Source organism: Cervus canadensis, chromosome 14, assembly GCF_019320065.1.
Source record: "Cervus canadensis isolate Bull #8, Minnesota chromosome 14, ASM1932006v1, whole genome shotgun sequence".
Taxonomy (NCBI): domain Eukaryota; kingdom Metazoa; phylum Chordata; class Mammalia; order Artiodactyla; family Cervidae; genus Cervus; species Cervus canadensis.
In genome coordinates, this window is record NC_057399.1 from 20,582,074 (window position 1) to 20,598,610 (window position 16,537).

Sequence of the window (16,537 nt, forward strand, 5' to 3'; positions counted from 1 at the left end):
AAGGGAGCCTCAAGAAGACAGAAAGTATATTTCATTCATAGATCTCTTCTGGCCAGAGAGGTGTCATTTAAAAAGCCAATAAAAGAAAATCCCTTTCGTTTTGGTAGAGCTGGAAAAAGGGGACAGTGCGTCAGATGAATCCTTTTGTGGGAGGAAACAGGACCACTGATAAACTTATCAAAGTTTTTTTTTTTTTTCCCAAGCTGCCTTGTTTTTCTACCAAAGGAAATTACTTCTGAGGTTGTCACTTGCTCAGCTGGAGACAGAGGGTGCAGTGTGTGAGGAGGGGATGTGAGGAGGCGACGTGCGGCAGCGCACCCCTGGGAACTGCGATGCACTCTGCTACTTCCACACTCCGGGGGTGGCGAGGTAAGCGAACCTGGTATTGGGTTCATGCTGGGATGAGCCAGCTGAGTTAGATGTGTGCCATCCCACATGCTCTAGCACCTGTGGGCTCAAGAGCACTTGAAATGTGGCTAGTGTGGCCAAGGCACAGAATTTAAGGTTTTTATTTTCGTTCATTTCACTCTAAATCTTACAAATTGGCACTTGATTCAGTTATCAGAAAACTTTTGAATAAGTGTGGAACAACTTGGCTGTCTAAAATCTACTTCAACTAAATTTTTATAAAATCTATATACAGATCAAGTATTTCTCAAAAAATTACTGTCTTAATTGAGATGTGCTTTAAGGGTGAAATACACACCAGATTTCGAAGACTGGGCACTACAAACAAAATATAGAATATCTCACTGATTATCTTTCATATTGTCTTATATTGATTACATGTTGAAATAATATTTTTGATATATCTGGTTAAAGATTTCATTAAAATTTCACCTGTATCTTTTTACTCCTTTTAATGTGGCTACTTACGTATTTAAAATTTATATGGCTCTCATTTCTATTAGAGAACATTTTTTACTCTATAAAATGTTCCCTAAGAAATATAGAAAATAATCCTGATCTTCTATTTCTCATGGGCCAATTCAGTGTCAGATATTGGAAGAAGTGCTTTATAGATGTTATCACAATTAATCCTTATCATAATCCAGCAATTTTGAGGTTAGTATTACCCTTTTATAGATGAGAAAACTGAAGTTCAGAGGAGTGAACGGACTTAACCAAGATCACACAGCTGATAAATGGCAGAGAAAGATTTAAGCCCACATTTATCTTCCTTTTTTAAAAATTATAACAGTCTGCTCCTTCTCCAAAAGAGTAGTAGAATGCTGACTAGACTGATATTTAACAAAACTGAAGTCTTGAGATGAAAGGTGCAAAACAAATGGACACTGAATGCATTTATGGGGGAAAAAAGAAAGCCACAAATAATCAATTAATCTAAACAAAAATTATGTTCCTCTATTAATTAATGTAAAAGATTGCCTGCCTAGAAACTGCCTAGACCCTGATTATTGTGCCTTTGATCAAAAGTGGAAATAGAGGTATTAAGTGAAGTCACTCAGTTGTGTCCGACTCTTTGCGACCCGGTGGACTGTAGCCTACCAGGCTCCTCCGAGCATGGGATTCTCCAAGCAAGAATACTGGAGTGGGTTGCCATTTCCTTCTCCAGGGGATCTTCCCAGCCCAGGGATCAAACCCAGGTCTCCTGCATTGCAGGCAGAGGCTTTACCCTCTGAGCCATCAGGGAACTCTTAAAAGGGATGGAATGGAACAGAATTCTAGCTTTATGTAATAAAGCCAGGGTCCAGCCCCTCACTCAGAATGGGATGATCCGACCTTCTTTAAGGATATCAAGAATACCTAGTCACTTGAGCTGGGTGTTATTCTCTCAAAATCTATCAACTGTCTGGCTTTAGCAATGAGCATGTCTCATCCATTCAAGGATGACATCTCCTGGTATTAAATCTATGTGCATACCACAGCATAATGGAACCAGCCTGAGGTGCTTAAGATAAGACAATGATTGGCTATATGGAGAGAAATAATAAAGATAAGGGAATAGTTTCGACCATCAAAGGAATGAATCAGGGGGATTAAATGTAATTCATTGATGTTACCTACGCAGTAATCCTTGACTGATACACTGCCGGTCAAAAAGCCCAAAGAAAGTCTCTCAAATGGCCATTTATTTACTTGTAGTTGAGTCTTCTTTTCTAAAGAGAATTTTATTTGGCTTATAAACCTTCTGAAGCCAAGATAGCATCCAATTTTTCACATAAAATGTTAGAGATAATGCAAATAACAATCAAGTGTTTGAATGGGAGTCAAACCAAGGGTGACTTATAAGAGATTACCTATTTACTTTTTTTCTTTTTTTTAAATTTATTGAGAAGTCCTTGGGCTATGTTACTTGGTGAAATCTTTCACACTCTTACCTTAACCCCTCCCTGCATTCTGTACAGTTGTCAGATTCAGTACATGTCTTGCAGTTTTCATTGCACTTCCGGCAAAGACTTTTCTCTGTTAAAAAAAAAAAGGAACAAGGTTATAAATCAGTTGGTCAGCTGGATTTCATAAAAGCATATGTTCTAATGTTTGCTAATGTATGCTGTAGTATATATGGTTTTGGGTAGGAAATTGTAGGAAAAGCCCCAAACTCAACATTTGCTATCACTTCTCAGCAAATCAAATACAGGTAGGAATATATAGCATTGGGAAATACCTTAGTGATATCTACCAGTTTGTAGACAAGAAAGCTACAGCCCACTTAATTCTTAAATAGTTTATTGGTTTTTTCTTCTTCCTATTCTCTTTCCCAAGCAGAGCTTCCTAACTTCCAACAGTGAAAATCTCACTAATGAAGCTGGGGCACATCACTAGTAAGTACAGAGAGGAAACACTAGCAGCTGAAGAATGGAATGGTAGACCTCATGCTCACAGCTTTAAGGACTACTCTGATGAACTACACTGAAAAGGGGAATCTACTTTTAAGATCGCAAGGTAAGGGTTGATTATTTCTTGCATTGTTTTTCTTGTCTTAAAGTTTATAGAAGCTGTGGAATCAATATAAATGTTACTATATTTCAGATAACACTTACATTTCTGGAGAACAGAAACATATTTGAATGAACAAATACACCGTGAATACTGGCTTTCTTGTTTAATACCAAACATTGAGGTGGGGATGGGGGGGAGCTTGAGGGGGGATGGCAAGTACGTTACTGTCCTGTGGTGGAAAATGGTGATGTTATATGGAAAATATAGTGGAAAATGGTAAAAGTAAGGCCTTTTACCTCAAGTGAAATTTTTCTGGAGACTTTGATCCCTTCCCTGAGATGCCGGTGGATCCTAACTTCAGGTACATATAGAACTGAATGAGGCTTTGTCCATAGGCTTCTGTCTGCTCTTTAAACGTTGGTGTTCTTCAGGGTTCCACAGAGAAGCACTGCTTCACCGGATCCCTCTAAGGACCTCCTGAGGTCTAGCTCCTTTGTCAATTCTGAGCTCCTTGGCATGAAATACAAAGTTCTTCACCATCTATGACCTCCCGATCATAGGGTCATCGAGAATGCTGGAGATGGCATAGGACCTGAAGCCAGAGGACCCAGAGTGGCATTCTGCTCTTAGCATTTCTAGCGGACAAGTTCACAATCTCTGTTCATTTGTTAACTAAGTATTACAATGATGACTACCTCTGAGCTGCTCTTGAGGAGTTAATGACCTTACTCAAGGGAACTGTAGATATGTTGGCAGTAATTATTGCTAGTCACATACATATCACTATGCTATATGTAAATGGACTTTTTAAAGGAGGAAATTAAAAGGCAATTGCCTAGGAGAGAGATGCACAGACCACTTGTATCCAGTGAGTGAAGTGAAAGTTGCTCAGTCATCTGTGACTCTTTGCGAACCCATGGACTATGCAGTCCATGGAATTCTCTAGGCCAGAATACTGGAGTAGGTAGCCTTTCCCTTCTTCAGGTGTATCAGTGAAGTAATTGTTTAAATAGCCTTCTTTAATTGTCTACCTTCCAGGCTCTGGCAAAAGAGCTGATTCTCTCAATTATCATTTTCCTATCATGTACCACCTAGATTTGTTTTCCAAGGCTCAGCCTTCTTGATAGAATTTTGATTTTTTTCCTCAAGAAATACTACTTATTTCTGATCCCTTAAAAAATTTTTTTTAAGTATAGTTGATTTATAGTGTTTATTACTGCTGTCCACATAGTGATTCAATTATACATTTTATATACATTCTTTTTAAAATTTCATTTTCCACTGTGGTTTATCATAAGATATTGAATATAGTTCTGTGTGCTATACAGTAGGACCTTGTTGTTTATCCATTCTATACATAAAAGCTTACATCTGCTAACCTCAAAGTCTCAGTCTATCTCTTCTCTAGCCCCTTCTTCCTTGGTAACCACCAGTCTGTTCTCTTTGTCCATGATTCTGTTTGTTTCATAAATAAGTTCATTTGTGTCTTATTTCAGATTCCACATATAAGTGTTATAATATGGTATTCATCTTTCTCACTTCACTTAGTATGATAATCTTTAGCTGCATTCATGTTGCTACAAATGGCATTATTTCATTCGTGTCTATGGCTGAGAACTGTTCCATTGTGTGTGTGTGTGTGTGTGTGTATACACACCATATCTTCTTTATCCATTCATCTGTCAATGGACATTTACGTTATTTCCATGTCTTTGCTGTTGTGAATAGTGCTATTAACACAGGGATATATGTATCTTTTTGAATTACAGTTTTGTCTGGATATATGCCCAGGAGTGGGATTGCTGGATCATATGATAGTTGTATTTTTAGTTTTATAAGGAACCTCTATAATGTTTTCCACAGTGGCTTATCAACTTACATTCCTACCAACAGTGTAGGAGGGTTCTCTTTTCTCCACATCCTCTCCAGCATTTCTTTTGCAGACTTTTTTTTTTTTTTTTTTCTTTTGCAGACTTTTTAATGATGGTTATTCTGACCATTGTGAGGTGTACCTCACTGTAGTTTTGACCTGCATTTCCCTAATAACTAGCCATGTTGAGCATCTTTTCATATGCCTGTTGGCTATCTGTATTTCTTCTTTGGAGAAATGTGTATTTAGGTCTTTTGCCTATTTTTCAATTTTTTTTTTTTGTTGTTGTTGTTATTGAGTTGTACAAGCTGTTTGTATATTTTGGAAATTAATCCCTTGTTGGTCGGATCATTTGTAGATATTTTCTCCCATTCTGTAGGTGTTTTTAAATTTTGTTTATGGTTTCCTTTGCTGTGCAAAAGCTTGTAACTTTGATTAGGTCCTGTTTATTTTTGTCTTTATTTCTATTGTCTTGGGAGCCTAAGGAAACACTGGTGCGATTTATGTCAGAGAATGTTTTGCCTGTGTTCTCTTTATCGTATTACATCTTATGTTTAAGTCTGCAAGCCATTTTGAGTTTAATTTTGTGTATGATGTAATGGAGTATTCTAACTTCATTGGTTTACATGTGACTGTCCAACTTCCCCAACACCACTTGCTGAAGAGATTGTTTCATTCCACTGAATATATGTGTCTCCTCTGAAGATTAATTGATGATAGGTGTGTGGGTTTATTTCTGGGATCTTTCTTCTGTTCTGTTGATCCACATGTCTGTTTTGGTGACAACAGCATAACGTTTTGATTACTGTAGCTTTGTAGTATTGTCTGACGTCTGGAGGGTTATACCTCTTGATTTGTTCTTTTTCTTCAGGATTGTTTTGGCAATTCTGGGTCTTTTATGGTTCCATATGAATTTTAGGCTTATCTGTTCTAGTTCTGGGCTCCCCTGGTAGCTCAGTTGGTAAAGAATCTGTCTGCAATGCAGGAGACCTAATGTTATGGGTAATTTGATTTGTTGTTCAGTAGCTCAGTCATGTCTGACTCTGTGTGACCCCTTGGATGCAGCACACCAGGCTTTCCTGTCCTTCACTGTCTCCCGGAGTTTACTCAAACTCATGTACATTGAGTCGATGATGCCATCCAACCATCTCATCCTTTGTCGCCCCCTTCTCCTTTTGCCCTCAATCTTTCCCAGCAGCAGGGTCTTTTCCAGTGAGTCAGCTGTTTGCATCAGGTGGTCAAAGTATTGGAGCTTTTGGTAATTTAGGGATCACATTAAACTTATAGTTTGCTTTGGTAAGTATGGCCATTTTAACAATATTAATTATTCCAACCCAAGAGCATGAGGTATCTTTCATTTCTTTGAATCATCTTTGGTTTCCTTTATTAGTATTTTATAGTTCTCAGCAAATAAGTCTTTCACCTCCTTGGTCATGTTTAATCCTAAGTCTTTTATTTTGGGGGTGTGATTTTAAAAAGATTTTTTTTTAATCACTCCCTTTCTTATTTCTTTGTTGGTATAAAGAAGTGCAACTGATTTCTCTATGTTAATCTTATATCCTGCTACCTTGCTGAATTCATTCTTCATTTCTAGTAGTTTTTGTGTGAAGTCTTCAGGGTTTTATATACATATAGTACCATCATCTGCATATAAGGACAGTTTTACCTCTTCCTTTCCAATTTGGATGCCTTTTATTTCTTGTGTGATTGCTGTGACTAGGACTTCCTAGTATGTTGACTAGAAAAGGTAAGAGTAGGCATCCTTGTCTTGTTCCTGAATTTAGCAGGAAGGCTTTCATCTTTTTACCATTATTATATTGGCTGTGGGTTTGTCATTAAGTAGCTTTTATTATGTTGACATATGTTCTCTCTGTACCCACTTTGGTATGGGTTTTTTATCATGAATGGATGTTGAATTTTGTGAGATGCTTTTTCTGCATCTATTCAGATGATCATGTGTTTTTTGTCTTTTGTTTATTTGGTGTATCACACTGATTGATTTGCATATGTGGAACCATCCTTGTGAACTTCATATGAACCCCACTGGTTGTGGTATGTGATCATTTTTATGTGGTGTTAGATTCAGTTGCTAATATTTTGTTGAGAATTTTTACATCTATATTCATCAAAGATACTGGTTTGTAAATTTCTTTTCTGGTGGTGTCTTTGTCTGGTTTTGGTATCAAGGTGATAGCTTCAAAGGATGGCTTTGAGAGGGTTCCCTCCTCTTCAGTTTTTTGGAAGAGCTTGAGAAGGATCAGTATAAGTTCCTCTTTGTATGTTTGGTAGAATTCACCTGTAAAGTCATCTGGTTCTAGACTTTTGTTTGTAGAGAGGTATTTTTTTTTTACTCCAGTGGTTACTTAATTTTTTAACATTAATTTTTATTAGAGTATAGTTGCTTTACAATGTAGTGTTAGCTTCTGCTCTACAGCAAAGTGAATCAGCTATACATATGCATATATCCCCTCTTTTTGGATTTCCTTCCCATTTAGGTCACCACAGAGCATTGAGTAGAGCTCCTGTGGTATGCAGTAAGTACTCATTATTTATCTATTTTATACATAGCAGCATATATATGTTAATCCCAGTCTCCTAATTCATCCCACTCCCCCCATCGTACCATTGGTAGCCATACATTATTGAGAGTTTTAAAATTAGATTCTATTTCAGTTCTAGTGATTGGTCTTTTCACATTATCTTTCTTTTTTATTCAATTTTAGTAGGATGTGTGTTTCCAGAAATTTGTCCATTTATTCTGGATTGTCAAATTTGTTGGCATATGTGTTCACAGCATTCCCTTATGGTTTTTTGAATTTCTGTATCAGTTGTTATGTTTTCTTTTTCATTTATTTTGTTTATTTGGGTTATTTCTCTTTTGTTTTTGATGAGGTTTGTCAATCCTGTTAATACTTTCAAAGAACCAGCTCTTGGTTTTATTGACTTTTTTCTATTTTTTTTTTAAATCTGTTTTATTTCTTCTCTGATCTTTATTCCTTCCTTCCTTTGCTGACTTTAGATTTTCTTTGTTATTTTTATTTTTAAAAAAATATTTTTGGCTGTGCTGGGTCTTTGTTGCTTTGTGTGGGCTTTCTCTAGTTGCAGTAAGTGGAGGCTACTCTTTACTGTGGTTTCTCATTGTGGATTCTCTTGTTGCAGAACATAGACTCTAGGCACATGGGATTCGGCAGTAGTGGCAGCACACAGGCTCAGCAGTTCTGGTGCATGGGCCTAGTTGCTCCACGGCCTGTGGAATCCATCTGGCCCAGGGATCGAACCTGTGTCCTCTGCATTGGCAGGGGGACTCCCATCCACAGTGCTGCCAGGGAAGTCCCTATTCTTCTTTTCCTAATTTTATTAAGTGATAGATGAAATTGTTTATTTGAGATTTTTCGTGTTATTTTTTTTAAACAGTAAGGAAGCTTTTTAAAAAATTTATCTTATATTGGAGCACAATATTGAAGTTGGTTAATAATGTGTTAGTTTCAGGTGTACAACAAAGTGATTCAGTTATACATATACATGTATCTATTCTTTGTCAAGTTCTTTTCCCACTTAGGTTATTACAGAATATTGAGCAGAGTTCCCTGTGCTTGTTGGTTAACTATTTTAAATATGGTAGTATGTACATGTCAATCCCAAACTCCCAATCTATCTCTGCCCTTCACCCTTCCCTCTGGTAACCACACATTCATTGTCTAAGTCTGTGAGTCTGTTTATGTTGTGTAAATAAGTTCATTTGTATCATTTCTTCTAGATTCTGCATATAAATGATATCATATGATATTTGTTTTTGTCTTGCTTCACTTAGTATGATAATCTCCAGGTCTATCCATGTTGGTGCAAGTCGTATTATTTCATTCCTTTAAATGACTGAGGAATATTCCATTGTTTATATGTAGCACATCTTCTTTATCCACTCATCTTTTGATTGACATTTAGATTTCTTCCATATCTTGGTTATTGTAAACAGGACTGCAGTGAACATTGGGGTGCATGTACTCTCTCAAACCATGTTTTTCTATGAATATATGCACAAGAGTAGGATTGCTGGATCATATGGTAGCTGTATTTTTAGTTTTTTAAGGAACCACCATACTGTTCTCTATAGAGGCTCTACCAATTTACATTCCTACCAACAGTATAGGAGAGTTCCCTTTTCTCCACACCCTCTCCAGCATTTCTTGTCTATAGATTTTTTTTATCATGTCCATTCTGACATCTCTTCGTAGTCTTGATTTGTATTTCTCTAATAGTGACGTTAAACATCTTTTTATGTGCCCCTTGGCCATCTATACATCTTCTTTGGAGAAGTGTCTATTTAGGTCTCCTGCCCATTTGTAAATTTTGGAGACTAATCCCTTTTTGGTTGCATTTTTTTTTTTTTTTTTTTACCATTCTGTGAGCTGTCTTTTATTTTGTTTAGGTTTTCTTCACTGTGCAAGCGCTTTTGAGTTTAATTAGGTAACATTTGTTGGTTTTTACTTCCATCTGGGAGATGGATCAGAAAAGATATTACTGTGATTTATGTCCAAGAATGTTCTGACTATGTTTTCTTCTAAGAATTTTGTGTTAATAGTACTCAGTCTTACATTTAGGTCTTTAATCCATTTTGAGTTTATTTTTGTGTATGGTGTTAAAGAATGTTCTGATTTCATTTTTTTGGTTTGTTTTTATTTTTTACATATAGCTGTCCAGTATTCCCAATACCATTTACTGAAGAGTCTTTTGTCCATTGTATAGTCTTGCCTCCTTTGTTGTAGATTAATTGGCCATAGGTATGTGGGTTTATTTCTGGGCTTTTTATCCTCTTCCATTGATCTATATTTCTGTTTTTGGATCAGTATTACATTGTTTTGATGACTATAGATTTGTTACATAGTCTTAAGTCAAGAAGCCTGATTCCTCCAGCTCCGTTTTCCTTTCTCAAGATTGCTTTGACTATTCAGGGTCTTCTATATCTCCAAACAAATCTTACAGTTTTTTTGGTTGTTCTCAGTTCAGTTCAGTTCAGTCGCTCAGTCGTGTCCGACTCTTTGCAACCCCATGAATGTCAGTACGCCAGGCCTCCCTGTTCATCACCAACTCCCGGAGTCCATCCAAACCCATGTCCATTGAGTCAGTGATGCCATTCAACCATCTCATCCTCTGTTGTCCCCTTCTCCTCCTGCCCTCAATCTTTCCCAGAATCAGGGTCTTTTCCAATGAGTCAGCTCTTTGCATCAGGTTGCCAAAGTATTGGAGTTTCAGCTTCAACATCAGTCCCTCCAATGAACACCCAGGACTGATGTCTTTTAGGATGGACTGGTTGGATCTCCTTGCAGTCCAAGGGACTCTAAGAGTCTTCTCCAACACCACAGTTCAAAAGCATCAATTCTTCGGTGCTCAGCCTTCTTTATAGTCCAACTCTCACATCCATACATGACCACTGGAAAAACCATAGCCTTGACCAGATGGACCTTTGTTGGCAAAGTAGTCTCTACTTTTTAATATGCTGTCTAGGTTGGTCATAACTTTCCTTCCAAGGAGCAAGCGTCTTTTAATTTTATAGCTGCAATCACTATCTTCAGTGATTCTGGAGCCAAGAAAAATAAAGTCTCTCACTGTTTCCCCATCTGTTTGCTATGAAGTGATGGGACCAGATGCCATGATCTTAGTTTTCTGAATGCTGAGCTTTAAGCCAGCTTTTTCACTCTCCCCTTTACTTCATCAAGAGGCTTTTTAGTTCTTCTTCACTTTCTGCCATAAGGGTGGTGTCATCTGCATATCTGAGGTTATTGATATTTCTCCCAGCAATCTTGATCCCAGCTTGTGCTTCTTCCAGCCTGGTGTTTCTCATGATGTACTCTGCATATAAGTTAAATAAGCAGGGTGACAATATACAGCCTTAATGTACTCCTTTTCCTATTTGGAACCAGTCTGTTGTTCCATGTCCAGTTCTCACTGTTGCTTCATGACCTGCATACAGGTTTCTCAAGAGGCAGGTCAGGTGGTCTGGTATGCCCATCTCTTGAAGAATTTTCCACAGTTTATTGTGATCCACACAGTCAAAGGCTTTGACATAGTCAGTAAAGCAGAAATAGATGTTTTTTTTTTTCAACTCTTTTGCTTTTTCAATGATCCAGTGGATGTTGCCAATTTGATCCCTGGTTTCTCTGCCTTTTCTAAAACCAGCTTGAACATCTGGAAGTTCACGGTCACATATTGCTGAAGCCTGGCATGGAGAATTTTGAGCATTTCTTTACTAGTGTGTGAGATGAGTGCAATTGTGTGGTAATTTGAGCATTCTTTGGCATTTCCTTTCTTTGGGATTGGAATGAAAACTGACCTTTTCCAGTCCTTTGTTCTAGTTCTGTGCAAAATGCCATTGATAATTTGATTGAATCTGTAGCTTGCCTTGGGTAGTCAGTCATTTTGACAATATTGATTCTTCCAGTCCAAGAACATAGTATATTTCAATCTCTTTGTCATCTTTGATTTTTTTCATCAGTGTCTTATAGTTTATAGAGTACTTTCCTTAGGTAGGTTTACTCCTAGGTATTTTATTGTTTTTGATACGATGGTAAATAGGATTGTTTTCTTAATTTTGCTTTCTGATTTTTGTTGTTAATGTATAGAAATGCAACAAATCTCTGTGTACTAATTCTGTATCCTGCAACTTACTGAATTTATTGATGAGGTCCAGTGGTTTTCTTGTAGCATCTTTAGGATTTTCTATGTATAGTATCATGTCATTTGCAAACAGTGACAGTTTTCTTTTCCACTTCTTTTACTTTTTTTCTTTTCTGATTGCCATGGCTAGGACTTCCAAAACTATGTTGAATAAAAGTGGCAAAAGTGGACCTACTTGTCTTGTTCATGATCTAAGGGAAAATGCTTTCAGCTTTTCAGTGTTGAGTATGATGTTAGCTGTAGGTCTGTCACATATGGCCTTTATTATGTTGACATATATTCTCTCAATGCTTGCTTCTGGAGAGTTTTTATCATAAATGGATGTTGAATTTTGTCAGAAGCTGTTTCTGCATCTATTGAGATGATCATATGGTTTTTATTCTTTAATTTGTTGATGTGGTGTATATAGTATCCTTCTTTAGTTTTCTTTATGGCCTTTGTTTTAAAGTTTATTTTGTCTAATAAGAGTATTATGACCCCTGCTTTCTTTTCTTTTGAATCTGCATGAAATATCTTTTTCCATCCCCTCACTTTCAATCTTTGTGTGTCCTTTGCCCTAAAAATGGGTCTCTTATAAGCAGCATATTGTAGGCTCTTGTATTTTTTTAATCAAGTTGCCACTCTGTGTATTTTGATTAGAGCATTTAGACCATTGACATTTAAGGTGATTACTGATAGATATGTATTTATTGCCATTTTAAACCTTACTTTCTCATTGAATTTAAATTTCTTCTTTGTCACTTTATCTTTTGTTGTTGTTGTGGTTTGATTTCCTTTGTATTATACTTAATGTTCTCTTCTCTTTGGTTTCTGTGAATCTACTGTATGTTTTTGATTTGTGGTTATCCTGTTTTTCAATTATGTTAACCCCTTCCTATATCTACTTGCCTTAGACTGGTAGTCATACAGGCTCAAACACATTGTAGGAGAAGTAAAAATCTATACGTTCTTGCTCTTCTCCACATTTTATAACTTTGATGTCCTCTTTCATATCTTCATTGTTAGGGAAATTAAAATAGAGGTAGTCTTGTTCAGGCTTCAGAAGCAGGAGAGCAGGCCTCTGACTTCTGACCTTGCCAGGACTGTGTGCCTGCCTATAAGTATACCACTTGTTGCTGGAAAGTTAAGGGGCACTTTACATAAGAAAGTTTAGTGGGTCTCGGAATTTTCTTAAGCCCTTGAGTGCCCTGCCAGCCCCCTCCCCTCTCCAGGGTCTAAGAAGTCTTATGAATCACAAGGAGAAACAAATAGCATTGTAAAAGTTAAAGGAAAAAACCAGGGCTGCCGTTTTGCATACAAAGTGATGAATATATCAGTTTTTGGCCTGAGATGATAAGCAGGAGCTCCCAAAACTACAATTTCAAGTCTTAACCCATGGCATGTATACACTTCCTGGGACCGTTTCCCAACTGGAACTCCAGATTGCTGTCATTCAGGACTTTAAAGCACTATTCAAGTCTAGATGTAGGTTGTCAGCCCAATTTGGTGATAATGTATGTTGTTACTTCTCTATATTGCTTCTATATCTTTCCTTTAATGACTATATAATTGAAACTAAGTCAAATAATCCTCTATTAGAAAATTAAAATTGTTCATTGTGTGTGCAATGAGTGGTTGCTTTTGTTAACTAATCCTTTGAACTGAAAATGAGATAAAACTTTCAGCAAAACATTCATGTTCGTCCTTTTGCTGTTCATTTTAATTGTCGTTACTTTCATAGAAATTTTTTGATTTAATTTTAAATCTGTGTACTGGCTTATCAGTGTGTGCGCAAAACGGCAGCCCTGGTTTTTTTTTTCCTGATTGCTCAGTTGATAAAGAATCCACCTGCAATGCAGGAGACCCTGGTTTGATTCCTGGGTTGGAAAGATCCGCTGGAGAAGGGATAGGCTACCCATTCCAGTATTCTTGGGCTTCCCTTGTGGCTTAGCTGGTAAAGAATCCACCTGCAATGTGGGAGACCTGGGTTCCTGGTCTCCTGGAGAAGGGAAAGGCTACCCACTCCAGTATTCTGGCCTAGAGAATTCCATGGACTGTATAGTCCATGGGATCACAAAGAGTCAGACACGACTGAGGAACTATCACTTTACTTTCCAACTGTGATTTTCTCTTACCTATAGATTATTTCTTTTCTATTTGGAGAAGGCCTTAATATTTCCTTCAGGATAGGTTTAGTATTGTTTTATTCTTTTGATTTTTATCTGAGAAATTCTTTATCTCTCTATTCTAAATGGTAATCTTGCTGGGTAGAGTATCCTAGGTTGCAGGTTTTTCCCTTTCAGAACTTTGACTATATCTTGCCACTCCCTCCTGGCCCGCAACATTTCTGTAGAGAAATGAGCTGACAGCCTTATGGGGGTTTTCTTGTCATTAACTCTGTTTTTCTCTTGTTGCTTTTAGAATCCTCTCTTTAACTCTTGCCATTTTTATTATAATATGTCTTGGCATAGATCTGTTTGGGTTTATCATATTTCGAACTCTCTGTGCTTCCTGTACCTTGATACCTGTTTCCTTTAGGTTTGGGAAGTTTTCTGCAATAATTTCTTAAAATGCATTTTCAGCCCCCTTTTCTTATTCTTCCCCTTCTGGAATCCCCATCATGTGTACACTGGCATGCTTTATACTATCCCATACGTCTCTTATATTGTTTCTAGTTTTTTTTCCCATTTGGCTGGCTGTCTGCTGTCCTGATAGGATAATGGGAATAATCCAATCTTCCAGATCACTTATTCATTCTTCTGTAATGTTCATTGTGCTGTTCATTGCCATTAGCTCAGCTTTCATCTCTGTAAATGAGTTTTTCTAATTTTTCTTGCTCTCTCTTTCTAGTTTCTAGTTCCTTTTTACAGTATTCTGCATTTCTGTCAATAGCCTTTCTTAATTCCTTCAGTATTTTCATTATCTCCTTTCAAAAACTGGTGTCTATTAGGCCCAAAAGGTCTGTTTCATTGTTCTTTCAGGGGAATTCTCTTGGTCTTTTAACTGAGAGTAGTTCCTCTCTTCTTCATTTTACTTCTCTTACCTTGTGAGTTTAAGAGAACGAATTACCTACCGTGGTCTTGGAGGGCTGTTTATATGTGGCGGAGTTCATGTGTAGCTTGGGTGGGCTTAATACATTTGGTGCAAGGGCTGTTTTAGTACCGATGCCTGTTGCCTCTTTCCTCAGTATGTGCTGGTCATCATCCTCTTGGTATAGGCTGTGCCCAGTCCTGGGATTCTCGGCAGTGGTGGTGGCTAGGCGTGCCCCCCAGGGCACATGATGGGGGAAGAGCTGGTTCACAGCCACTCCTTGGGGCTGGGCGTGTTTTCCAAGGTTCAGGCTTCTTGACAGAATTTTGAATTTTTTCTTCAAGGAATACTACTTACTTCTGATCCCTTAGGTCTGCTCCGCATTCTTTTTCTCTTTTTTCCATTAAGTTGCAGGTCACGTTCCAAACTTGAGGGAAAATAAAAACTACAGCTGGAACCCCTCCCCACTGCTCTAAAGGTAAGTCAAAAGCCCCATCTCCCTCATAGAGAAGTGCTCCCTGTGTTTGAATCAGAAAACTTCTTAAGGAGCAAGGGTATGGAGCAAGGGTATCCACTTCAAAATTCTTGCTGCTTTTAAAAACAAAAAAACAAAAAAACTCTTTCCTTTAAAGTTGCATTTTCTTTTTTCTCCAGTTGGGTAGAAACAAGAAATTTCACTGTCATACTGTGGTGTGACACTCTCATTCAGATACATTATCCAGGGTTCAGAAATAAAGCAAAAAATTCCTGCAGTCCTTACCAGGGCTATACTAGAGCACTGTCTAAAAAGAGGTGTGCCCGAGGATTGCAGAATTCTCTAGGGAGTATGCCTTCTCTGTTTACTAATGGCATTTGATTAGAGCCCACATTCTATGAAGTTACATGTTAATTTATAAATTTTTGTTTGATAAAAGTTGCAAGTGAGTTCTGCCCATTTGAAAAAATAACCCTCCAAAATTCTAATTGTATTCTCATGTATGAAATTTATTCAGTTTTTTCCCTAACTCAGCAAATGGAGTTCATTTGCCTTTCCTGGTGGACTGTAATACCTGATAGTCTTTGAACCCAATTATCACCTTTAGTTTCCTTTATTGATGGGTTAAATAACTCTCTGATAAATTTCCAGGCTTTATTTACATGCAAGTTATGTTTTTAACCTTACTGATATCATAAAGGTCTGTTTCCTTTGCTTAGTGTGCAGAAAAAAGCAGGCCTGGCTGCTCTCCTTGTAAGGTTGGCCCATGGCTGACATCTGGGAAGTTGGATTTCATGGTTTCCCACTACCCTGACTAGAGTGGCTCATGGTGCCTAAACTGTTTGTAGAAACAATATGGCTTGTATTGAATACCTGCTTTCCTTTGCAGAGCCTGGAATTTTGGTATGTTATAGGCAGAGGGTGCCTTCATGTTTTTGTTCAGTCACTAAGTCAGGTCTGACTCTTTTGAGACCCCATGGACTGTGTAGCCTGCCAGGCTCCTCTGTCCATGGGATCTTCCAGGTAAGAATACTGGAGTGGATTGCCATTTCCTTCTCCAGGGGATCTTCACAACCCAGGGATCAAACCCATGTCTCCTGCATTGGCAGGTGGATTCTTTACCACTGAGCCACCAGAGGAGCTTTCATGGCCAGATCCCAGTTACAACTCTGGGTGCTGAAACTCTAGGGAGGTTCCCTGGTAGCTGACATTCACACACAGTCACAGATTTTTGATGGGGAATGGGATGCATCCTGTGTCACTCCATTGGAAGAAAACTCTTGGAAGCTTGCACCTAGTTCCCTCCAGACTTTGTCCCGTATGCCTTTCCCCTTTGCTGATTCTACTCTCTATCTCTTTACTACGGTAAGTTATAACCATGAGTTCTTGAGTGCAATTATATACCGAGTCTTGTGGGTCCTCCTAGGAAGTCAGTGAATCTGAGGCTGAGGCAGAGCACCACTTGAAGGAGTTAGTTACAGGTATTTTTACACAAAATATTTTTTGCAAAATTTTCTACAAATTCATTTTTACAAAATATTCTAGTGTTCTCCTAAAAACTGACTAGCTCCTTTTTGATATTAAGAAAGGGCCTAGATGTCATGAGG

At 37.8% G+C, this 16,537-nt stretch overlaps 1 protein-coding gene and 1 long non-coding RNA gene across 4 annotated transcripts in view; one reads left to right on the forward strand and one right to left on the reverse strand.

The window, feature by feature from the left end:
* The window catches only part of PCSK5 (proprotein convertase subtilisin/kexin type 5), a 496,629-nt gene that overhangs the window by 154,660 nt on the left and 325,432 nt on the right, over window positions 1-16,537 (reverse strand). For all 3 annotated transcript variants that reach the window (XM_043487117.1, XM_043487116.1, XM_043487115.1), the window contains exon 17: window positions 2,343-2,427. In XM_043487117.1, coding sequence (XP_043343052.1) covers window positions 2,343-2,427 — 85 coding nt within the window. The remainder of the gene's footprint in view (window positions 1-2,342; window positions 2,428-16,537) is intronic.
* On the forward strand, window positions 262-14,913 carry LOC122453217. The gene is made up of 3 exons (XR_006272977.1): window positions 262-369; window positions 2,731-2,907; window positions 14,864-14,913. It is a non-coding gene; the product is annotated as an uncharacterized LOC122453217 (long non-coding RNA).